Genomic DNA, 26,380 nt, shown 5'->3' on the forward strand with positions numbered 1-26,380 from the left:
TGAACCTTGTTCACCTTGCCTCCAAGTCAGTTGAACAGGGAATTTAGGAGTATATGCATGCTTACATTTTTCTAGCAATTTGAAATGTGAAGAGTATGATTGTCTTGTCAATCGTTTTCCCACAGGTACGTAAGCCTTGCACCTCAATAAATACTGCAAGAGGTATCTAAGGAATTAGTCTCTCCTGAGTTAAAGGTTTCTGTACCCCAATATTAAGTCTCTCCGCCGATGTGATAAATCAGATAAGGCAGAATTAATAAGTCCAGGTTTAATCTGAGCAAAGCATTTCCGGGTGGTCCCAGGGGAAGAGTAACCGAGATGAAACCAGGAGGCGGGGCTTTAAGTGCCCCCCCCCCAGGGTGGAGCCACCTAAGGCGGGCTTTCTCTGGGGCGAGGTCGGAATGGGAGAAGCAGGGCTGGGTGGAGCTTCCCAACTCTGCCCACTGCAGCTTCTCCTACTTATCTTTATTTCTTTAAAATTCTAAGACAAATTTCGATGGGAATTATTTTGGAAGAGTTCATGGGGGTAAATTGTTGTTTTTACCTTTACGTCTATGTTCAGCTTTATAATCACTAGAATTTCCACGCTGAACCTTCATAGCCTAACTTTCTAAGAGCACATCTGCATAAGGTCGGCGATTTAAATATCTGGGTTTTTGTTTTGATTTGATCTTTAAGACAGGCTGTCAGCCTGACATAGTGGTTGGTACATGCCTTCAACCTCAGCACTGGGAAGGCAGAGGCGGGGGATCTCTGAGTCAGAGATCTAGCTTGGTCTGCAAAGAGAGTTCCAGGACAGCCAGGGCTACCTTACCCTATCTGGAAAAACTGACAGTTTGTCATGCAGCACAGGCTGAGGTCGCCTTGAGGCCTTCCTCTTTCTTCGCCCACCACCCAAATGCTAGATGATAAGCTTCACACCTGGCCTTGTTGTTATCACGATGATAACAGGTAAGAGCAAACATGGACATGACTAAAATAGTTTTTAAATAACTCCTGCTTGACGCTCTTCTTCCTCCTTCCTCCATTCCCCACCTCCTAGGTTCTTGAATTTTTGCATTCTTGGAGATTCCAGCTTTCCAAAAGTTTGAAAGGAACCTTATAAATCCCTCTTGGACTGTTATTCCTTTCCATCTCTTTTAAAAACAGCATTGTAGAATTATAATTAACATTACAAGTGGCTATAATAGCCTTCTGAGAACATAGTACTGATACTATGATGATTTTTAAACTTTGATATTTTTCTTACAGAAAAAAAATTATACATAACAACACTTAGAACAACCAATTCTTTTTTGTAAGATCATTGTTCAAAAATTTCATTGTCAGTCAGGTGTAGTGGCACACACTTTGAATCCCAGGAAGCAGGAGGCAAAGGCAGCTAGCTCTTTATAACTTCAAGGACAGACTAATGGACACAGCAAGTTCTAGGCCAGCCAAGATTACTTAGTGAGACCCTGTCTCAACCGTCCCCTCAGAATTAATTGTATATATTAATTGCACACAGTCCTGCATTAAACAGATATTTCCCTAACAGTATATATAGTGAGAGGTTTCCCTGACCCTCTCCCTTTGCTGCTACTGAAAGCAACCTTGTCTCTTTTCCTCTTTTTAAAATCTCTTTAAACTATCTGAAGAGAGTGATTTTGTTGTTGAGATTTCTTATTTTAAGAATGACTTGGCTCATTCTTTCTCAGCGAAGATTTTTAGGATGACGGGGTGTGCCTCCTCCACCCGCTGCCTTCACTCTAAGGCTTCCTCCCTCTGTACCGTTAGCTTTGTTTCATTAGAAAGTGCTCCTTTCTGATCTCCACATGCTGCGTCCAGCTCATTTGTCTCACAAAGAGAGCGGGGTGTGTGTGTGTGTGTGTGTGTGTGTGTGTGTGTGTGTGTGTGTGTGAAGGTATGTGGCTGGATCCTCGAAGAACGCTGCTGTTCCTACAAATAATACAGCTATTTCCCCTCTTATGCACTCCCTGCCTTAGCACTGGACACTCAAGGGTGTGAACACAGTTGATGACTAGCACACTACATGCTTCTTTTTTCCCCCTGTGTTTTGCATTTCTAATCTATTAAACACATGACAGTTGGGGTTCTTATTTTAATAACACCACCAGTCTCTATTTTTCATGGTGTTTATAGAACCATAGAGAGATCATATTTATGTCAAAAGAACCTTCAGGAAGGAAGCGTTCTCCATAAAAGAGTCTGTTTGTAGAGGTCTTGTCTAGTTTTTCTCATTTTTTAAGATTTATTTCTAGTGTGTGGGTGTGCTTGGTGCCCGAGGAAGCCAGGTGTCAAACCTCCTAGAACTGGAGTTACAGGTGATTTGTGAGCCAGGTGCTGGGCCCCAAACCCAAGTTTTCTGGAAGAGCAGCCAGCCACTGCTCTTAACCATTGAGCCTTCTCTCTAGCCCCATCTTGTCTGATTTTCCATAGAGTCTCCTTCATTCCAAAAGCCTGCCTCCACCATCATCAGCTGGCCCCAAAGGCTCCTTCTTAGGTGAGGCTCTAGTATCTGTATTTAGAATGTGTTCTTCTGCACATTCTAAAGCCAGGGGCCTTGCAGGCGCTCAGGATGTCCTGATAAGCAGAAATGAAATGATCCCTTCTAGAGCTTCTGTATTTTCTCCCATCCAGTATAATGTTTTGTATTTGTTGAATGGCTTTTAGTAACTGCCAGACATTATGCATATCATTTCTTATGCAATCTCCCACCCAATCCCCATGACTGTGGAAAACTCTTTCCTGTTCTCCCATCTCTCTCTCTCTCTCTCTCTCTCTCTCTCTCTCTCTCTCTCTCTTCTCTCTCTTTTCGAGACAGGGTTTCTCTGTGTGTGCAGCTTTGCGCCTTTCCTGGAACTTGCTTTGGAGACCAGGCTGGCCTCTAACTCAGAGATCCGCATGCCTCTGCCTCCCAAGTGCTGGGATTAAAGGCATGTGCCACCACCCCCCGGCTATCTCCAATTTCTTAAGATCCAATATTTCAGAAAGCATCATTGTGTGATAAGACAGAGAAAGGACAAAGTCAGAAAGGGAATCTAGGTGCTTCTGATGCTAAAAAGCCCAGTTTTGAACCAGTAAATACTTACAGCCTAGTCAGCACACCACAAGGGTAAAAACAATAGTCAGGTGACACAGGTGGTGTAGGTCTGTGATCCTGACACTCATGATGGGATGTGAGGGGTAGGGCAGAAGGACCGAACATCACGGGATAGCTAGTGAGACCCTGACTCAACAGAAGGAAACGAAGCACAAAGCCATTGAACACATCTAACCTAAGGAACATCCCTGCTGAGTCTACCCTACTTTAAACATACTCAAGATACATCAGCCCACAGTGAGGCATCATGACAGCAATGTATAGCCTGTATAAGTTGCTCATGAAAAGGATCAGACTACAAAGCACCGTTTCTCCTGAATGTTCTTTTGCTTTTAAGAGTTCCCTTGGCCCTTTTCTGAAGCAGTGGACAAGAAATTAGAGGTTTCTGTTTGTTTGTTTGTTTGTTTGTTTTTTTAAAAAAAGATTGTTTAATTGGGCCTTTATAAATAAGAGACTATCTGTAATCTGCTCCCTTAGGTGATCTAAAGACAGTGCTTCACCTGTATGTAGATAACTATTACTATTTTAATATGCATTTACAGTATTTTTCCTACCTTTCTACCCATGTTTTCCCAATCTGTCTGAGCTTCCCAGGATGAAAAAATGGTTGCCAATGTCTCCTAAGAACTTCACGCAGTGCTGGGCTAAAAGGGAGACAACACATTTCATCCCAAGCTTTTGGTCTTCTGTCCCCAGTTCCTTGGGTTTACGGACTGGCAGGATTGCATCTCAGAATTGTCCCTTCCCCAAACACCTGTGTGCACATTCAAGTTATTGTCACAGCGTTTGACATTGTTGAAGCAATAAAGGAGAGCTACCCGAGTTTCCAGGAAATCTGGCTTTCCCGTTCTGTTCGGCATTTAGGGTTCCTCATTCAGCCCTGAGTAAAGTACTTCCGTTCAAATGTCCTCACAGTTAATGCCTGCTTTGCTAACCTCAAGGGGTGATTGGAAACACAGATGAGATTAGGTGTTTGAACAGTCGGAGAACTCGAGTAGGTTATGTAATTCAGGACCCACAAGGACAGTTCACCCTAGCTATAAGCACAAAGTTCTCCTCTAAGAAACAAGACTCTCATCAGTGGAAACAGCTGAGTGCCATGCATTTCTGAAAAGGGAGGTGAAGGTTAGGGAGCCACAGGGCTCATGGATGCCTATTCCAGGGCTCCTAGCCCACTCTGAGACTGTCTTTTGCCAAGTCCCCTTGCGTTCTCTATTTTCTGTCAGTCTACACCATAATAAAGCAGAATTTTAGTCATGACAGTTTTATTGTTTTGTTTGACCTTTCTACCCTAAAATCTAATTCTATTCTCATTTCTAATTTCCTCCATTTATAAATACCCCCACCTCCCTGTTCCTTTTATCTCCACCTACTCTATTAAGAAGCCCAGTCCACAGCTAGGCATGGTGGCCCACACCTTTAATCCCTTTTCTTAATTTTTTTCTTTTTTGCTTTTCGAGACAAGGTTTCTCTAATTAGGTTTGTCATTTTGTTTCTTTGAGACCTGGTCTCACTATGTAGCATAGGGGGGCCTTGAACTCATGACCTTCTTTTCCTTCACCTCCCACATACTGATTTTATACACATGCCCACCATCCCTGGTCCTGAGTCTCCTTTAATTCTAAAGCCTGCCAGATTTTAGAATCCTTGCTTGAGCCAACCCTTTGGGGGGGGCGGGTCACATGTCAGATATCCTGTATATCACATATTACATTATGATTCCTAACAGTAACAAAATCACTGTTACATATTTAAAAAAAAAACACATAAAATTACAGTATCAAAGAAATACTTTTGTGGCTGAGGGTCACCGCATGAGGAACTGCAATAAAGGGTCACAGCGTTAGGAAGGGAGAGAATCACTAACAGGACTGATAGAATGAATCAGTCTATATAGTTCGAAAGGAGACTTAGAATGACTTACAGGCTGGCAGTTCAGCTACTCCAGCAATGGCTGGCTGTGTGAATGGAAAGTCCAAGAATCCAGTAGTTGGTTGTCCATGAGGCTGGATGTCTCAGCTGGTCTTCAGTGTACACTAGAAGCCCAAAGAAGTAGGTTCTAGTGCCAGTGACGGTATGGGCTCGCTAGCTAGGCGTGGACAAGCAGGCAAAGAGAACAAGCGTTCTTCTTCCGTGTTCTTAGACAGGCTTACAGCAGACGGTGGCCAGATTAAAGGTGTGTCTTTCATCTTAGGGTCTGCATTAAAGTGTATCCTTTTTCCAGCTCAAATAATATTGATTAGAGGTGTGTCTTCCTGCCTGAAGGTCTGGATTAGAAGTAGAAGTTCCACGCGGTGGTGGTGGCGCACGCCTTTAATCCCAGCACTCGGGAGGCAGAGGCAGGTGGATCTCTGTGAGTTCGAGGCCAGCCTGGGCTACAGAGTGAGATCCAGGAAAGGCACAAAGCTACACAGAGAAACCCTGTCTCAAAAAACCAAAAAAAAAATTAAATAAATAAATAAATAAAATTAGATGTTCCTACTTCAAATTATGCAAAAATTCACAGGTGTGCCTTCCACTTTGGGGTATAGTTCTAGATGTAGTCAAGTTGACACAGAGACTAGCCATCACTCCACATTTCCTGGTATAATTTTAGCAGTGAGAAAAACTCTCTTAAGACTATGAAAACCAAATGTCTATCATTCTAGCACTCCAGAGGCAGAGGCTGAGGCCAAGGCAAGAAAACCGTCACAAGTTCAAGGAGAGCCTGATTTACACAGTGAATTCCAGGCCAGTCAAATACAGAGTCAGCTATATAGACAGACTCTGTTTCAAACAGACTGGCAGACAGACAGAGGAAAAAAAAATTGAAAATCAAAGCTCTTACATGTGAAATGAATAATTTGAATAAAATAGGCACAAGGTGATAGAGAAGGTCACTGGTTTGCAGTTGTTCGACTTAAAAGTTTAAAAAAATAATTCAGTGATTTTTATTACATTTTGTTTGTTGTGCGTGTGTGTGCATGCACATGGGTGTGTCACGGTAACTCCAGGGACAGTTTGAGGAACTGTCCACCCTGTAGGTCCAGGGGGTTGGAATTCAGCTTGGTGGCAGGTACCTTTCACCCACTGAGCCATCCAGCAGGGTGCGATTGGAGTGGTTTTGATGTCCTTGTGCTACAATGATGGGTCTAAAGTAGAAATTACATTTTCTAAAACGTTTAATGTTTTCCTGGTCAGTAATGGATGGAAAGATTGCTTCCCGTGATAGTCAATTGTAGGCTGCTGTGACTGTTCCCTTAGAGAGGGTAAGCTAAGCTGTAACATCTGGTAGGTTGTGTCTGCTAAATACTTCTTGACTGTATGTGTCCAATTTGCCATGAGTTTACTGGGATATAACTTCATAGGAAATGAAAGAGCATCTGCGATGCGTGGAAAGATTTTCAGAGAATTTGGGGAACCAGAAAAATCAGCCATTGTAAAACACTATTAGTTTATCCTCCACTCAACAGCAGAAATAACAAGCAATTTTAGTCAGAACAAAGGAAAAGACACACGTCTGTGCTCCCCAAAGGCAAACTCAGGTTTTTGCTCTGTTTGTAAAGCCACAGAAGGCTGAACCCTTCATTTACTCAACCCGAGGGAACGAGAGGGGGCTCCTCCGTGATGAGCTAAATCGGGTCTGTAGTCATACATGCATTTGGCAGTGGGACAGTCATGAGGCTGGGAATCTGACAAACTTTAATGCCAAACATAACTCAAATGCTGCGTGAGCATGACTCTCTGCCTTCCAGCATCGGAGTCTGGAAGGACATTCACTATTCTCTGGAATGAACAGCCCATCCTCAGCCTGGAACTCTAAACTGCTGTGGATGCAAAATTCTTTCTTGTGTTCCAAGCCCTGCCTTTAAAATTCCACTGGTCCCTCCCCACTCTCCCGCACTCCCACCCTGCTTTTTTTTTTTTTGAGATAGTATCTCACACAGCACAGGCTGGTCTCAAACCCACAGTCTAGGTTAGGATAGTTTGGATCTGCTCCCTTCACTTTCCAGTGCTAGGAGAACAGGTATACACCATGACACCAGCACAGATGATAATACTTTCTGTTAAGGATTCTAACGATGAAAGGAAAATGTGTTCCTGTCTTCCTGTGGTAGCCAAAACTAAACAGAAGAACACAAGAGAAAGCATAGAAAGAGCAATGTGGAATCTGGAGGCTGGTTCAACCCAAAGAAAACCCTAAAATCTGACTTTACGACCTTACCTTGTCAATGACTTGCTTAACAGTTTAAAGATTAAAAGCAGTTAAAAGCCAAGAAATAAATAAATAAATAAAGTGAGCTATTTTATCTAAATGAGCAGGCAATGTCTAGCGTTATCTCCAGCTTCAGGACTTTGGGGCCAGCGTGTATGTGTATTTCCAGGAAGCTTATCTATTTTGTGTCTGGGGCCCTAGATAATAAGGTTCAATAAAGGATGAGGCTTTAAATTTCAGGGAAAACAAAAACCACTCGAGGTTCAGTAAGGCACAAAATAGTAAAAGTAATAATAAAACAAAACATGCTGTTCTTTTAACCCACAGCAAATGTAAATGTGTAAAACGCCCTATAAAAACAGAATTCTTTCTACAGAAAGAGCTAACACACACTGCCCACTAACAACATGTTCTACCAATAACTTTGCACATTATCTCCTTAAGCTCCCACGGAGCTCATAGTCTATTATTATGGTTCCATTTTTGCTGGTGGAAGAAATGAAATCACCCACAGGGTAAATCATTTGCAGGAAGCCAAGTAGGCAAAAATCGCAACACCTGTAGCCGCTCAGAGGGCCTTGTTCTCAAGTTCACCGCCCTAACCACAGCCTACTCGGCAGAACTGGGTAGCTTCCTGCTCCTCCAGGCATGGTTCTCTGAAAGAGACCTGGTTTAGGAGACAGAGTGTTTGTAGCTACCAGTTTCTAGGTGGAGATGTTATCTAAACATGATAGGGCATGCCTAAAACCCCAGTACTTGGAAGGCTGAGGCAGGAAGGGTGCTCAGAGTTTGGGTCAGTCTAAGATCTTGCTTGGGTCACAGTGAAACCTTGTCTTAAATACAACACACACACACACACACACACACACACACACACACACACACACACACGCACACACACACACTCCAAGATGGAAGCAATGGATGTCAAGTTCTGGTTTGAAAAGCTTGTGTCACAGAAATAGATAGCGGAGGAGGCAGTGTATACAGAGTGGCAGAATGCGTCTCTCCTTCTGATGGAGTTTCTTCAATAAAAACTTCAAAAACGGAACACACTCCACCTGAAATTTGGGTGAAAGCTAATTATGTGTGTCTGTCCAACACATGTTTAATTGTGCCTGCGCCATATGCAAAGGACTTGTAGGAACTGAATGTCCTGGGAATTATTCTAAGGGATAGTGGGAGATAGCCAAGGACTTGGCGATGCTAACTTAAGATGCCCATTTTTTTCCTCTCCTCTCTTTTCAAGATGATGTTTTGTTTCAGTGTACTTGCCCCAGGAAAAACTGAGTTTGCAAGGAGGCTTTCATTCATCTATGTTAAAAAAAAAATATGATTGTGACTCATTGAGTTAATCAATCAAGAATACCAACAGCCATTGTTATATTGAGGTCACTAGTGGTCAAATTTCAACTTTTAAGAAGCAAAATAGTGTGAATCAGTGTTGACAGAGGAACTGATTGCATGGCTGAGCCTCTCCACCTTCTTTGACAGGGTGTTGACAAATCCCAGTGCTGGAGCTTGTACAGCTGTGAGCTCCAGAGTGCCACCGCCAAGTCCTACTTAGAAGTCATCGCTCCACACTGCTACCCGCTCCCCTGACACACAAACACACACAATGCTACCCACCACCTTCCTCTAGATTTTATGTTCTTCCCTCCCTATCTTCCACAATGTTCCCTGTACCATGAAGGGGTTGTTACAGTTGTGGCATCTCACAATCATTTATTATCCGTGCTTTGACCAGTTAGGAGTTTTTGCAGTCCCTTTACAAGACCCAGCCTCTCTGGCCAAAGTGGGTAGTAGTAGCACTCTATGGGCACAAACATAGATTCTTGGAAGGTAATTAGGTGGGGACATCATGTCCATTCAGAAGAAGAAGAAAAAATGTAGAAACTTCCTCAAATGGCCTCACCAACCACAGACCTTTCACTAGGTCTCCAGTATCAGAGTCGAATTTCCTCGTACGGATCAGGCACCAAATCCAAATCGGAGAGTGGTTGGTTACCCCCATAACAAATCTGACACATTGCACCAGTAGGCTCACCTTGAACAAGGGGTCCACAGCTGAGTAAGTCTTAATGACAACTCCCCCTCAGCAGCCTGCACAGCACCTTCTGGGATTCTGAGGGCTGGCCAGCAGGGAGGAAACTTCCAGTCCAGTTCCAGCTTGAACTTTCACTGTCCTGTGGCCAAGGCACGTGACGCTTTCCTCAATAGGGTCTTATCATCTAGTTCTGGTGGGCAAATAACATCGTGGACAGTTGCCTGTATTATTATGGGCTCTGCAAGGCCCTCCAGGAGTAACAGCTTACAGGGAGGCAGCCCATGGCTGCTGCTGAGATTCTCATTTAAATATCGAATGACTTTTCTTTTCTTTCTTTTTTTTTTTTTTGTTTGTTTGTTTTTCGAGACAGCATTTCTCTCTGTAGCTTTGGTGCCTGTCCTGGACTAGCTCTGTAGCCCAGGCTGGCCTCAAACTCACAGAGATCCACCTGGCTCTGCCTCCTGAGTGCTGGGATTACAGGTGTGTGCCACCACCGCCCGGCCAGCAAATGACTTTTTAACGACCCATACAAAGTAACTCAATTCACTCTTTTTTTAAAACTTTATACCATTTGATTAGCTTTCTTTATGGTTTTTTTTTTTTTTAGACATCATGACTGTGGGCTGACCCTCTCTTCTTCACCTCTTCTTGTCCCCATCTCCTTTCTCCCCTACCCCATGTCAACTTTTTCACCCCAGTGTTCCCCCTTCCATTTCTACAACACACACACAAATGTACACACACATACACATATTAACATACACACGCAATCACATACAGACACACAAACACAGAGTCGCATGCAAAATTCTGAAACACAACAGAACGTTAAGTTGTTTTCTGGGGGCGGTGAGGATGTCTTCAGTTATGATTATGGATTTTTGCTTCAAAGAAATCAAGTTGTTCCTGGTAGTTTATGTCTATCATCCCAGAGTTTGAGAAGCTAAGGCAGGAGAATTGCTGGGAGCTTGAATCCAGCCTGGATTGTACAGCTGGACTCTGTTTCCAAAGGTTAACAAGCTGACAGTGGTGGGTCACGCCTTTAATCCCAGCACTAGGGAGTCAGAGGCAGGTGGATCTCTGTGTTTGAGGCCAGCCTGGTCTACTCAGTGAGTTCCAGGACAGCCAGGGCTACCCAGGGAAACACTGTCTCAGGGAAAGAGAGAGAGAGACAGAGAGACAGAGAGAGGGAGAGAGAGAGGGAGAGAGAGGGAGAGAGAGAGAGAGAGAGAGAGAGAGAGAGAGAGAGAGAGAGAGAGAGGAGAGAAGAAGGAAGAGAGAAGAAAAAAGAAAGGAAGGTAGGGAAAAAGAAAAAATGTATACAAACAAATGAACCAACAAAACTAAATGTAGACATTTTGACAAATGTAAGGGTTCAGGTGTCTTGTGAGAAGCAGACTTGAGGAAACCCAGGAAGAACATGGATCGAGGAACCATTCCCTGTGACGACTTCATCACGGGGCCACTTCTGGCTGAAGAACTCTATCGGGTCGGGGTCGGCAATGACAGTGCTGGGGGAAACACACTGGGAAAGCATGAGGAAACTCATTCTGCATTGAAATCCTAATTGAAGGAATATTTCAGTCCAACGCAGGGCCAGCAACTTAAAACAAAGGTATTTAAAAAAAAAAAAAAAAAAAAAAGCTCAGGTTTCAGTCTAACAAATGATAGCAAGAAGGAGCTTCAACTTGTGTATCCCGTTTGCGTATTGTCTGACTGAATGCTGGGAATTCGTGAGGGGCTCTCACCCCTCTCACCCCAGTGAAAAAGTGTGAACTTAAAAACAGGCTGACTTGTGTTCCTCCTCCCCTGGCTCCTTCTTTTCTTCTTTCCTTCCTTCCTTCTTTCTTTCTTCCTGAGATGATTTGGTCTTACCACATAGTCAGGCGGACTTCAAACTTGTGATTGATATTCCTGCCTGTTGCTCGCGTGACCCCCAACACCTGGCTCCTTCCTCATACTCCATGGTAAGGGACATTTATAAATCGTAAATGTGTAAACAAGACTTAATCATAAGTTTGTGTCTCTGTCGGCACCTGCATGTGGCAGAAGAGCATGCCAGTCTTCCGAATGCCAAAGGACACTGGGTGTGAAAACCTCCCTACCAGACTTCAGGGTGAGCTGATCCTCAGAAATTCTTTTTGATTGATTGTTTGTTTGAGAGACAGGGTTTCTCTATGTATCCCTGGCTGTCTGGTGGGAATTCACTCTGTAGAGTGACTGGCCTTGAGCTCAAAGATCTGCTTCTGACTTCCTAATGTTGGAATTAAAGGATGTGTATCACCATACTCAGCAAGAAAATAACTTTTAATGAGAATATTTAATGTCCTAGATCTGAGGTATCTACATCTACTTAAAGGACTATATTGTGCTCTTTTCCTCTCTGTCCCAATAAAGCTCTAAAAAAGAAGAAGAAGAAGAAGAAGAAGAAGAAGAAGAAGAAGAAGAAGAAGACTATATTGCTGGGCAGTGGTGGCACACTATAGAATCTAGCTTCCCTATAGAGTCTAGCTTCCAGTTGGTAGAAATCCCCCTGTCCCCGGGGCAGTGGTGGTGCATGCCTTTAATACAAGCACTTAGAAGGTAGAGTGACATGCCAATCTCTGCATTCCAGGCCAGCCTGGTCTACAGAGTGAATCCAGGACAGCCAGGGAGACACAGGGAAACCTTGTCTCGATTAAACAAATACTATACAGCCTACTTAGGCATATTATACTTGTGATGGCTATTCTTGGTTGTTAACTTGACTACATCTGGAATGAGCTACGATCTGGAAATGGAGGGCACTTCTGTGAGCTATTTTTGCTTGATTTGAAGGGGATGGATCTACTTCTTGCCTGGACCTTTGAGACGGGAAGACACATGCCTTTAATCTGGGCCATACCTTCTGCTGGAAGCCTATATAAGGACTTGGAAGATGGACACTTTTGCTCTTTGCCTGCCTGCCCTTGCCTTGCTAGCAAGTCCATTCCTTCCCTGGCATTAGAGCCTTCTTCAGGATTCCAGTCTACTGAAGACCAGCTGAGACATCCAGCCTTGTGGACTGACAACATCTGGATTCTTGGACTTCCCATTCATAGCCAACCATTGTTGGATTAGCTGGACCATAGCTTGTAAGTCATTCTAATAAAGCCCTTTTCTATAGATACAGAGAGATTCATTCTATACGTTCTGTTTCTCTAGAGACCTCTAATACAGTACTCAAATGAGGAAAAATCTAATTAATCTAATTAAAAGTAAGTAAGTAGCTGAGTAAATAAACATCACTAGGGATTGGGCTCTGTGTATGAGCACTTGATTAGTATACAAAAATCCCTAAGTTCAGTCCCTAGTACTGAGAGACAGTGACAGTGAAAACCATGTTGCATTTAGAGTTGTGCAAACTAGAACTTTGCTGACTTCTCATCAGAAACATTATAGTGCAGGAGATGCAGCCACACATGCTAAACCAATGAAAGAAAGACGCCATCTACACAGGCTAGACTCTACAAGAACACTTTCACAAACAAAATGAGCTAGGTGTAGTCCACATTACGTACAGTTCCAGCTCGTGGGAGGCAGAAACTGGATCACACTTGAGTTCATGGCCATCCTATTGTGTGATATTTTGTTTGTGTTCTGATAAATGAAGCTTGCTGGAGATCAGAGGTCGGAGCTGGAGTTAACCATAGAAGCTGGGCTGTGATGGCTCATGCTTTTAATCCCAGCACCCAGGAGGTGGAGACAGAAAGTGATAAGGTAGGGTGGAGACAGAGTCTCATCCCTTTTGGTTGGAAGATCTGGAGAGGTGGGAGGTCACTGGTGGCTGCTCCTCTGTTTCTCTGATCTTTCAGGTTATTACCCGGATATCTGACTCCTAATTTTTACTGATAAGATTAATTAGATTTACATTTCAGCATCCTGATCTACTTAGTTTAAGGCCACTGTAGTAGTTTGAATGTGATTGGTCCCTCAAATCCCGTAATCTCAAAGGGATTGGCACTATTGGGAGGTGAGGTTTTATTGGAGTGGGTATGGTCTTGTTGGAGGAATTGTGTCACTGTGGGGGTGGGTTATGCTCAGGATACTGCCTAGTGTGTCAGTTGACCTCTTGTTGCCTGGAAGATGTAGGACACTTGACTATTTCTCCAGCACCATGTCTATCTGCATCTGCCATGCTCTCTTCCATGATGGACTGAACCTCTGAACTCTAAGCGAGCCACCTTCAATGAAATGTTTCCTTTGTAAGATTAGATAGACATGGGTTGGGGATTTAGCTCAGTGGTAGAACGCTTGCCTAGCAAGCACAAGGCCCTGGGATCAATCCTCAGCTTCCAAAAAACAAAAAACAAAACAAACAAAAAAGATTAGATAGACACATTGCTGTGGTCATGGTGTCTCTTCACACCAATAAAAACCCAATCTAAGACAGACACTCAGTAAGATCCCTTCTCTCTCTCTATCTCTCTCTCACACACACACAGAGTAGTTATAAGTTTCTCCGGCCCCACCCACCTGGCGGTCTCACAGCTGTTTATAAAATAATCACTTAGAGGCTTAATATTAATTACAAACTGTATGGCCTATGGCTCTAGCAAATTATTAACTAGCTCTTACAATTTAATTCAACCCATCCCTATTATTTTATGTCATGTGGCTTTGTGGCTTACTGGTATTATCACATCTTGCTTTTCCTCCTGGCAGTTTGCAGCCTCCCTCCCCCCTCTTCTTTTTCTTTTCTTTTTTTTTTTTTCTTTTCTTTTTTTTTTTGTCTCTTTAGTTTGAATGTACCGCCAAACCTTATTCTGCCTTGATATTGGCAAGACATTTGTTTATCAACAATAATAGCTTTATTTATCAACCAGTCAGAGCAACACATATTCACAGTGTACAGAAACACATCTCACAGCAAGAGAGAGAGAGAGAAAGTAAAGAAAATAGAAAGAAATAAAACCCAAGCATGATTATCTCATATCTGTAATCTCAGCATCCTGGAAGCTGAGGCAGGGGGATTTCTTTTTATTTATTTATTTATTTTAAACAGTAAAATATTTTCTCTGAAGAATATAGTATAAATGATAACATTTCCCAATAAGCCCTTTTAAGCCACAGAGATAGGGTTTCTCTGTGTAGCTTTGGAGCTTGTCCTGGAGCTCATTCTATAGACCAGGCTGGCCTCGAACTCACAGAGATCTGCCTGCCTCTGCCTCCTGAGTGCTGGGATTAAAGGCATGCGCCAGAAGGATTTCTACCAACTGGAAGCTAGACTTTATAGGGAGTTCAAGGCCAGCCTGGGCTACAGAATGAGGTTTTCATTTTCTCTCTCAAAATAAATAAATAATAAGTCACAACAACCATAAAAATACATATGCCTAACAACAAAACTTAAAAATATATGTGGCAAAGACTCAGGGGAGATAGCTCAGCTGGTGATGAAGACATGCTCTCAATCCCCAGAACTCACACACAAAAAGCCAAGTGTGGAGCTGATGCCCTTGTGATCCCACCGTCCGGGAGTCAGAGGCTGATGGATGGATCCCTGGGACTTGCTGGTTACTCGGCCTGAATTCTAAGCCACAGAGAGACTTTGTCTCAAGAAAAAGTTGGACAGTGTCTGTGGAATGACACCAGTTTGTCCTCTGACCTCTGAAAGTACCCAAACGCACAGGCAGGTGGACACACATACACATAGACACTACACACAACCTGTAGTGTGTAGACAAAAACTGACCAAATTCAACATTCATTGGACAGTTCCACCACCATACACGAAGATTTTAATGCTCTTGTCTCAGTAAGTGTATGAATAACTACGCAAAAAGAAAATCCTGCTAGACATGGATGGCTCCTGTTGTTGTTAGGAAAGAGGAGGTGCTACAGGAGGGACCCCAATATAACCCCCAAATCACACAAAAGTTTTTCAAGGTGAGTAGACTTCTTTCTTTCTTTCTTTCTTTCTTTCTTTCTTTCTTTCTTTCTTTCTTTCTTTCTTTCTTTCTTTCTTCCTTCCTTCCTTCCTTCCTTCCTTCCTTCCTTCCTTTCTTTCTTTTTGGTTTTTTGAGACAGGGTTTCTCTGTGTAGTTTTGGTGCCTGTCCTGGAACTCGCTCTGTAGACCAGGCTGGCCTCAAACTCACAGAGATCCCCTGGCTCTGTCTCCCAAGTGCTGGGATTAAAGGCGTGTGCCACCATCGCCCGGCTCAGACTTCTATTTTTATCACTCTAAATTTAATTTTTGAAACAGAATTTTACCCTGGAGACCTCAATCCCCCTGTCTCAGACATATTTTGCCTGCAGTGTTCCTGTTTAGTTTCTTTGCCAAGGTCTTTGTGCCTGTCCCAGATCAAGTCCCTTCTCCTTCAGTTCTCTTTCCATCATATCAAGAGTCACTCATGCTAAGTTCTCATTCTGCTTTGTTCCTTCACGACACACGCTGCAGATCTTAGCAGTCGCAGCCAACAGATGGCTTGTTTATTGCGGGCTTTGTTCAGCTAATGGACTGAAATGATGGCAGAAATAGGCCACGGCACTTTCGTGTGTTCTCATCTTCAAAAGACATACATAATACAAAACAGAAAAAGAGACAGATAAAGTTGATAAGTTTAGACTGCAAACTTGGTCTTTCAAAGAAACGAAACCCTTCAGAGAGGTTCTCACATCCCCGCCCCCAAGTCCCTTGCGTCTGTTGATGGACACAGTCTTTGTTTTATGAAAAAAAGATAAAAGCACACAGTTAGCCTCGCTGTTCCTCACAGGAGAGCTGTCTCTCCCCAGGTGGCGGCTGGCGCTGGGCTCTGTCCGCTCCCAGCCTTTGGCTGTTCTGGCCTTGGGTTTTGGATGGTGTCAGACAACGGTTCTAGACTGTTACCTCCTTTCCAGCCCCCCTTACCACCCAGGGTTAGATGGCCTCTCCTATTTCACAGGCCTGCTGCAGACACCGAATTAAATTTTCGTGAACACACTTCATAAATGTGTGAGGCATAACATAAATATTAAGGATCAGCATGGGGTTTCTATTTCATTAGACCCTACTTAATTAGAGAAGGTGACAGCCCGCTCTCACAGTGTTTTAGCTCCTTTGGGCTCCTGTCCCGCCCCCTTTCATTTCTAGTGTCTACTCTGCATTTCAGCTTTACGGCTTACTGAAAGAAGTCCTCTGTCTGATTTTTTTGTTCAGTCCTACACCTTGAAGCTAGTGATACATGCTAGCTAAGCCCTCTAACGTGGAACTTTAATCCCAGCCCAAATCCAAGGACTCTGTTTTGCTCAGTTTTCGTTTTATTGGTGGTGCTCGGGAGCAAACCCAGGCTAGGAACATGCTCTCTACCTGTGAGTTCTGTGCCCTGTTGATCTTGTATAAGTTGAAGCACAGTGTCTCATCTCACAGAGCCATGTTTGTCTTATCCTGATGGGCTTCTGACCATTGAATCGAACAGCACGATCGTCGCCCGTTATCCCATAAGGCTTTTAATACATGATTTAGAAACGTGAGCCAACATGTCCAGTAAGAGATTTGAGATAATGTACTTGTCTATGTTAATTCTACTGTTCCCCCCCAATACCCTAAGAAATAGATCCACTCCTCAGTTCCCCAGCGCTGAAATATTCTTTGCAAACCACAAAGGTATACTAGATGGTCTATATACCTCAGATACCAAAGTAAACAAATATAATGAAAGGATGTTTATGAGAATAAAATTGATAGTGAACTATATTTATGCGCGAGTCTAGGCACAAGCATGCAAATAACCAATATAGAATGCACATAACACATCTCAGGACCTGGGTCCAGGGATCTAATAATACCTGAATCATCATTTGTCCAAAAGGTTCTTGGATCCGGCTTGGTCAGGATGTTGGCATGATTACACGGATCTTTCACCTTGAAAACAGAAGGGGAAAAAAGTGATGTGAAAATCCAGTCACCATGTCACTGGTTCCAGGCATACTGTTCTGTGGTGGGGATTCCGGAGTTAAGGCTTGTATGTACAGCATACTGTGCCCTTCCTGGGGTGCTTATGAAGTACTATATATGAGAACCCCTTTAATCCTATGCAAACTAGGAATGCTGGTCACCCGAGGCCTAGAGTAGTTTTACCATTAAGCTGATAGCTAAATAAGCAATTGGGGCTGGAGTTTAATCTTCCCCCTCTGTCAGTATTATGTACAATGTGCAGACTACACACCTGCTGCAGAGGACCATGATGATGGCTTAAGAGGTGTTGTAGAGCTGTGTATAACAGAAATTGTAATTTTAGTAAATATTGCCTGTGAAAAAATGCATATTAATCAAGAGAACTTCAAAAGGAATTCTAGCCTGGCATGGCGGCACATGCCTTTAAATGCAGCATTTAGGAGGCAGAGGTAGGAGGATCTCTGGGAGTTTAAGGCCAGCCTGGTCTACAGAGTGAGTTCCAGGCTAGCCAGGAGTACACAGTGAGACACGGTCTTTTAAAATAATAAATAGCAAACAAAAGTAAGATGAAAGAATTCTTCTCTTATAATTTGTGGAGTCTAGGCTCAGATGTCAACTTGTTGACTCCAGTATCAACTGGGAAAGGAATCTCTCTGAGCATGCCCGAGAGGGAATATCTCAGTGAGCTTCATTGAAATAGGAAGACTTCAATGTTGGTGGCACCATTCCCAGAGCTGGGATCCTGGACTTTTTTTTGGGGGGCGGGGAGCTGAGGATCGAACCCAGGGCCTTGTGCTTGCTAGGCAAGTGCTCTACCACTGAGCTAAATCCCCAACGATCCTGGACTTCTGAAAATGCAAAAGTGAATTGAGCAAAGTCATCCTTTGTCTCTGCTTCTTGACAGGGTGCAATGTGACCAGCTGCCTCAATCATGCTACTGTGACTTTCCCACCATGATAGACTGTACCCTTAAACTTCAAGACTAAATAGTCCCTTTCTCGCCCAAAACAGTCTTTGTCATTTTTATAGTAACAAAAACATAACTATGACATAGTTGCAGTAGAACCTTTATCAGCGATTTATATACAAACATGTAATATATGCTATTTAATTTAGAGACTCTAGTACAGATTCAATTAATATAGTCCTACGTTTTTCAAATTCTCATTTCTGGAGACAGAGACTCCCTATGTAGCCCAGGCTAGTCTCACCCTTGTAGTTATCCTCCTGCATCTACACTAGGTTGTTTATAATATTTTCCAAAGAGTAGCACTGATACATTTAGGGAAGCAACTTCATACTATCATGATGGGTAGATCTCAAATATGTCTTTAGTTAATGGAATGTATCTTAATGGCAAAATGGACAGTCCACTTCTATGTATTTTGCAGTGTGATCATCTGATGACTGAAAAATCTCTAGCCTCATGAAACACTCAGTGGGTAGTGTAGTAGGAATTTTAAAGAGTCTTATTAATAAAACTCAAACCCGAGGCCAGTTATTGGGGTGAATGCTGGAAGATCAGAGACACAGAACAAGCCACAGTTTCCTCACCTCGCCAGTCCCTCAGCTGGTTTTGTTCCCTCAGACTGGAAGCTTCTGAGTCCTCATCCCAATGGTCCTCAGCTGAACTGTGTTGCTCCAAAGCCCGAACGCTTCTCCAGCCAAATGCTTAACTAACTAAATGCTTAACTCACTTCATGCTTTTTCTCCTTAGTTCCTGGTCCTCACACCTTATATACCTTTCTCTTTCTGCCCCAACTCCCTGGGATTAAAGGTTGTGTTTCTGGGATTAAAGGCATGGGTCACAGTGTTTAGCTGTTTCTAAAGTGGCCTTGAACTCAGAGATCCAGCTAGCTCTATCTCCCAAGTGCTGGGATTAAAGGTGTGTACCACCACCACCCAACTTCTATTAGGGCTTACTCTTCCTATTTTCTAGCCACCATTTTTGGCTTTGTTCTAGTGGCTGTCTGTTCTCTGACCCCAGATATGTTTATTTTGGGGAACACACAATATTTCAGGGAACACAATAGGGTAGATTATTTCCATTATGGTAAGAAAATTCTCAGCCGTGTCACTAAGGATACTGGCTTATCTTTCTGAATTTTTCTCTAAGACTTCCCTAGGTCAGCAAGATGACTCCTCTATGGGTAAAAGCCCTGGTTGCCCAAACCTGAACCCACAGTATTAAAGGAGAGCTGATTCCTGGAAGTTGTCCTCTGATCTCCAAACACGTGCTGTGGCATGTGCACACACACTCACACATGCATCATCGTACATAATAAAAATTTTAAGAAAGAAGATTTCTGTGATGAAGGAAGTGATGTGTTAATTTGTACCGTAGGACACGTCCCTTCTCTTAAGGAGTCACAGGAAAAGACATATGGAAATCAGGGTGTGGAGGTCTTTGTGCTTTGCTATTCCTCATTGCAACATTATTCACAACAGTCAAGATGCCAGAACAAGTCTAATGTCTATGAATGGATGAATGGATAAAGTACCCGCAGTGCAGACTTACAGTGGAATATTATTTGGTCTTTGAAAAGAAGGAAATCCCGTCACATGTGGCAACTCAAATGGGCCCTGAGGACCTTATGCTAAGTGAAACAAGATTCAGAAGTGTAAACTGTTCATAATCCGGCTTCTATGACGTAAACATATTAATAGTCAAACATACTGAAGAGGGGCGGGGTGGTGGTGGGGGAGTGCTGGTTTCTGGGGCTGGGAAAGGAGATTGGGAAATGAAGGATGTAAAGCTTCAGTCATTCAAGATCGTTAGGTTGTACAGAACTTCTGTACCACACTGTCCATAGTTAATATTGCTGTATTATTGTACACTGTACACCTAAATCTCATGTCAAGTGCTTTTGTTTATTTGTTTGTTTGTTTTTTGAAACAGAGTTTCTCTGTGTAGCTAGCTCTGGTTGTCCTGGAACTCACTCCGTAGACCAGGCTGGCCCCAAACTCAGAGATTGCTCTGCCTCTGCCTCCAGAGTGCTGGCATTAAAGGCATGTGCCATTACCAGCCAGATGTTATGTGCTCTTTTTACAGTTTTTAAAAATCTGAAAAAGATTGTGATTTTATATCTGTAAAGAAATCTGGTAGACATGAAAACTGTTTGATACCTAAGTATGTAAATATTCTAAATAAAGGAACAGAAATCCCTGGTAAGTATAACACAGGTTTTCATTTGCATGAAACATGAATCTTAGGTATGAAAATGTCATTAAAATTTAAACAGAGTACAGGGTGTAGCTCAGAGGACCAGTGCTTGATTAAAATCTGTGTGAGACTTTGGTATCAAGCCTCTGCCCTGGGGGTTTGGGGGAAACAATTTCAAGAAAAAGAAAGAGAGAGAGAGAGAGAGAGAGAGAGAGAGAGAGAGAGAGAGAGAGAGAGAGAGGGAGACAGACAGACAGACAGACAGACAGACAGAGAGACAGAGAGAACAGGCTACATTTTGAGAATCACCATTAAACATCCTTCACATAAATCAAACAGTTCCTTGTGAGAGGTTTCCTATTCCATTAGAAAGCCCTTTACAGAACTGTACTGAGATCTGGATCTTCAAACCTTTGGTCACTGGTTCCAGTCTGTGACAGGATCTTGCTACATTGCTCAGGCCAGCCTTGAACTCCTGCCTCCACCTTGTTAAAGTACTGGGATGACAGGTGCACACCACCCACGCCAGAGTCTTGAGTTATACAGCACTCTCTACTTCTCTCTTTTCTATGTAGCAAACACCTCGACTATTTGAAAATGGTTATTCTATCTCATAGGAGCCTAATGTTTCCAGGTTGACAGGCCCTCATCCCTCCCACAGTTCCCAGTAAATGGAGTTAACTCTCTTTACTGAGGCCACTGGCCTAGAAGATATCTTCTCTGCAATATGAACTAGTCCTTAAGAACTCTCAGGTAAGTGCCAAATTGTCCCTGAAATTAGGTGCTGATTTTGAAGGATAGCTCCCAGCTAGGACCACCAGCAGTCTATTCATCTGTGAGTAATTAAAATGTTCTGAAGTACACATAAACTTAATAACCGTAAAGAATAGTCTATGATTTTTACCACTTTTTACATTTTCTAATTGCAAAAAGTTTTCAGTGCTTTAAAAACTATAAGCCGGGCGGTGGTGGTGCACACCTTTGCTCCCAGCACTCGGGAGGCAGAGGCAGCTGTATCTCTGTTTAGACCAGCCTGGTCTACATACAGAGTGAGTTCCAGGACAGTCAGGGCTACACAGAGAAACCCTGTCAGGAGAAACAAAAGTCAACAACAAACAAACAAACAACAACAACAGAACCATATACAAACTGTCTTTCTACACTGAAGTCTGCAGCTACCTTCTGGCCTTGGGACCTTTGGAGCTCATTTGCTTATGAATGATTCTGCATCACTATTTGCTTTCAAAATGTCTTTTATTTGGGAGTATTTCCTGCTCATGTCAGAGCCATCAAGAATTCTTGTTCTCTGTGTTGGTGTGTGAGTATAACAGGCCATTCTTCATAATTTCTATACAGTGCTGCTCAAGTATGAATCCATGGATCATTCTACCCACTGTCACAGTTAAGTGGCTGTAAGCCATAACTAAATCCTATAGGTGTAGGTTCTGCAGAGAGGTGAGAAAATTCATTATTGTGGATCCTGCTGAGTCTTCATAGGATACCTGTCTCTGAAGTCAGGTCAAAACCAGACATGCCCAGTACGTTTGGTTCTTGTGGATAAACAGTTAAGGAGATTTCTCTACAGGATTGGCAAGAGGGGACTATAGTTACAGTACGGAACTCCCAAATGTGCTGCTACTATAGAAAATTTCAAACATACTCCTGCATTAGTTTTCTAAACCTGTATTTACCTACCATCCAGTTTAAACAGTTATCAACATCTAGCCAATCTATTTCATCTCGGCTGCCATTTGTTTATCTAATTAGCTAGTTAATTAGTTTTTATATAGCTCAGGCTGACCTCGAACTCCTGATCCTCTTCTTAAGTGCTACCATTGCAGATGCGGTGCTGGGGATCAAACCAAGGACCTCATGCATGCAAGCATGCTAGGTAGACACTCCACCAGCTGAGCTACATTCCAGACTCCCCCTTTCCTATCCCCTCTCTCTTTCTTCAATTTGAAGGGGGCGGTACTGGGAACTGTGGGGACTGAACTCAGGACTTCACACTCAGGGTAAGCATGTACTACCCCGCTGAACTAGACCACACACCCTCTTTTTATTTATTTATTTATTTATTTATTTATTTTTTTGAGCTGAGGATCGAACCCAGGGCCTTGTGCTTGCCAGGCAAGCACTCTCTACCACTGAGCTAAATCCCCAACCCTTTTTTTTTTGGTTTTTCAAGACAAGGATTCTCTGTAGCTTTCTCACATCACACACCCTCTTTCTAAAGTACACATTTTCTTTTAGGACAGATTCTTGCTAAACCTTGAACTGGCCCTGCAGGGTAGTTCAGGCAGGGTAAATTTTCTAATGTTTAATACTACAGTTTTGAAACCTGCATGTATCACTTTGGTATTTATACATTAGAACATGACAAACATCAGAATATAATATTTCAGGTGATGTTAGTGTCTAAAATTCTTCAAAAGACTCTAGGAAGTAAACCTGGAAATAAATCATTAATAGATCTGCTGATGGGAGAGACAAAAGGTCAATTCTGTAAAATGCCTCAAGTCAACAGAAAGTTCAGTGGTGGAGAGAAGGCTGGAAAGGAGGCCATTATGGTCATTTTTCTCCACTCTTTATCTTCATTTAAAGAACACTGGTCCAAAACAATGTGTGTGTGTGTGTGTGTGTATGTGTGTGTGTGTGTGTGTGTGTGTATGTGTGTGTGTGTGTGTGTGTGTGTGTGTGTGTGTGTGAGAGAGAGAGAGAGAGAGAGAGAGAGAGAGAGAGAGAGAGATTATAAATCACTCATAATCTCATAATGTTGACAAGAAAAAAGCTAGGTAAGATTGTTTGATTTGTCTCAAATTTATTCATGACTTATTCATAATAATTTTCACATAACTTTCCATAAATCATTTAAGCAGTTTGTGTTAAAATCATTATTCCTCCTTAACCTATAACAGAGATTCTCCAAATGCTTATCTTGTTAGCTAGAGACGTTCTCTTCCTCTTCAAGGTGCATGACCCAGAGCTGTAAAATGGACAGCTGGGGAGTTGGGCACAGCTTTCAGGAAGGTGTACTGACTGGTGTCGTATAACTCTGCCTTCAAAATATTAATATTAAGGCTGTAAGTCACTTGGTAGAGTGCATGCCTAGCGTTCGTGAAGTGCTGCATTCAATCTCCAGGATCCCATAAACCAGGTGTGGTAGTGCACAGCTGTGACTCCAGCACACAGGAGGCAGAGGCAGGCAGGTCAGATGTTAAGGTCATGCTTTCTTACACAGTCAGTTTAAAGCCAACTTGGGTTACATGAGGCCCTGTCTCAAAAACAAAACAAAATTGCTAATTGTGAGTCCAGTTCTTTATGTCCAGGAGGACAAAGGGTCTTCTTCCATTAACTACCTTTAATGGGATTATTGCATTCAATAAATATATACATTCAGGATACAATATCTTTGCTTTCTATAAAGGTGCATAGAAAATTCATTGACCTAGCTCATTATGTTCTGACTAAGGGGCCGGCCGTAGATACCCACAGTGTGGAGACGGACCTTTGTAAGTTCCTCTAAGTGGGATGTGTGTTGCACAGCTTTTAAGTTTTCTCAGTGGTGGAAGGCAGAAGTAACAAAGTAAGAAAGGTTGCTGACCCAGAGTTCAAGGAAGAAGTAGAACTGAGCAAGTTTTCAAACTACTGGCAACAGTTGGAAGCGTGAGGAGGCAGTCTGTAGACATGGCGTCCAAGGTCGGCACAAACAAAGGTGTGAGAAGACAGAATGGATAGAATGGGTGTGAAGGGCAGCTAGAAGGATTTGTCAGGACCATGAATGACAGGAAACAAAAGATGGGAGTCCCAGATAGTCTGACCTTTGGGAGTTAATGACCAGGTAGATGGTTACCCAGCATCAAAGTGGTCCCCCAGTCTTTGGCTGCTGGAGGAAACAGGCCATTGTGAGCTCAACTTAGTTGGCAGGCCTGGGAACACATGAGGACTCTCTTCTTGTGCCCAGCTATAGTTACGTTGTGGCAACACTCACCCTAGCTCTGGGCCACTGGGTCACAACACTTTGGCACTTTGCATTAGGACTTCACTCACAGCTGACAGAGTTTCCCATGCCTCTGACTTGGGCAATTAAGCCTTCCTGTCACACACAGTAGCAGGATGTGTCTGTGCCCACACTGTGTCACTACAACAAACAGGTCTGTGCGTTTGTCATTACCAACCTCCTCTGGAACAGAGATGGCATTTGGATAGCGACAGCTGGAGTCTGGTCGGGTGATTGGTGTAGTAGGGTCAGCAATAGGGCTTAATGGCTTTGATCTCTGTGGACTAGTGATTTATCTCCACTGGGTTGCCTAACACTAATTATGCCCACACATTGTGAGACACATGACTATTCTTGACCCTTGAAGAGATTGTGATACCAAGCAACTAGACAAATCTTCTTCTTTCTGTGGTTTTATTTCATTGACATTCTTATTGGTTTCAAGATTTTCCAACTTGGCCCCTGTGAATGTAAGTTGGTAAAGCAGTTTACCACCCATCCCTTCTTACAACTCGGGACTAATTAAGGTCAAGACATACAGCTTGGATTTCTGTTAAGAAAAGCAAGAGCTCTACTCCTGAGTTCCACCCCCAGCCCAAATCAAATGTGTCTGTATTGGACACCAATAAACAGAGTTTTAGGATTAGACTTAGGGAGACAGAATGGGACTTTCCTCACTACTTCCTTACTTTATGGTTAAGGAAATGGGACTAGAGATAAATCTAACAGTGTCAATCAATTGAGAGCTAGAGTCTATGCATTTATTTATTTATTTATTTATTTATTTATTTATCATTATTATTTTGGTTTTTCGAGACAGGGTTTCTCTGTGTAGTTTTGCGCCTTTCCTGGAACTAGCTCTGTAGCCCAGGCTGGCCCCGAACTCACAGAGATACGCCTGGCTCTGCCTCCCGAGTGCTAGGATTAAAGGCGTGCACCACCACCACCCAGCCATGCCTTTTATTATTATTTTATTTTTTCATTATTATTATTATCTATTCAGCCTCACAATACTATTGTTTGGTTTTGTTTCCAGTGCTGAATATTGAACTGTGCTCTGCCTCTGAGCTATATGTCAGTCCCCAGAGTCCAAGTCTGTGCTATATATTTCAAGCTGTCATCTGAGAACTGACCCAGGTGCACACTCAACTTAATTCAGTTGTTCAGGAACCCATGTCTGTGGATATCTGGTGGGACATCTAGTGCTTTGACCAGTGTGGACAGAGAGGAACAATGCTCACTTTCATGAGTGTATTCCCTGATGTTGACTGAAGCATAAATGGAGTGGTACAAATAGGCTGTGGTAGGCTGATGCCCGGTTATTTCTGATTCTCTAAGAAAGCTTAGTTTCTTACATACCATTTTCAATAATATCACTGGAATCAATGATCACATATCTCATATCTGCATTTGTAGGTGTCAACCATAGCAGAGACTGGAAGAGGGGTTTCAAGATAGTTAAAATGTGTGCTTGGCACCAAGCCAAACATATACATCCACTCCATTTCACTACCTCAAATTTCCTGCCCAGACACGCAGGCATCCGCGTTTCCGCTTGAAAGTCTACAGGAGACCAAGGTGTCTAAACCGAACCTCTGTGTATTCAACTCCCAAGCACTTGATTAAATTCTTAAGTAAAATTTCCTTGTGGCATGGTGTTTGTAGACTGTGCCCGACTCGGAGAGATGGCAATCAATGTGTGTTTATCGACCACAGCATTGATTTGCTGGGGACTCCAAGTGAGTTAACGTCGCTAAAGTTAATGTTCTCAGAGAACCGCAGTATATGTGTCTAGAAAGCATCTGACAGATGATTTAGTTGAATTCTTCTAATCAATAGATGGGGGGAAAGACTCTGAAGGAAATGAAGTAACTTCCCACTGGAAACACTGGCAGGTGGGAGGTTTGTGGTATTGGGCGTGCAGTTCAGTGGGTAAGACAAGCTCCGCATTCATCTTAGAGCATGGTGGGTAAAAATACC

The 26,380-nt window shown here is 42.9% G+C and overlaps 1 protein-coding gene across 1 annotated transcript in view; it reads right to left on the reverse strand.

Annotated features, from left to right (window-relative positions):
* The window catches only part of Sgk1 (serum/glucocorticoid regulated kinase 1), a 124,256-nt gene that overhangs the window by 15,789 nt on the left and 82,087 nt on the right, over nt 1-26,380 (reverse strand). The window contains exon 3 of the mRNA XM_036168860.1: nt 17,129-17,204. Coding sequence (XP_036024753.1) covers nt 17,129-17,204 — 76 coding nt within the window. The remainder of the gene's footprint in view (nt 1-17,128; nt 17,205-26,380) is intronic.

Source organism: Onychomys torridus, chromosome 19 (assembly GCF_903995425.1).
Source record: "Onychomys torridus chromosome 19, mOncTor1.1, whole genome shotgun sequence".
Taxonomy (NCBI): domain Eukaryota; kingdom Metazoa; phylum Chordata; class Mammalia; order Rodentia; family Cricetidae; genus Onychomys; species Onychomys torridus.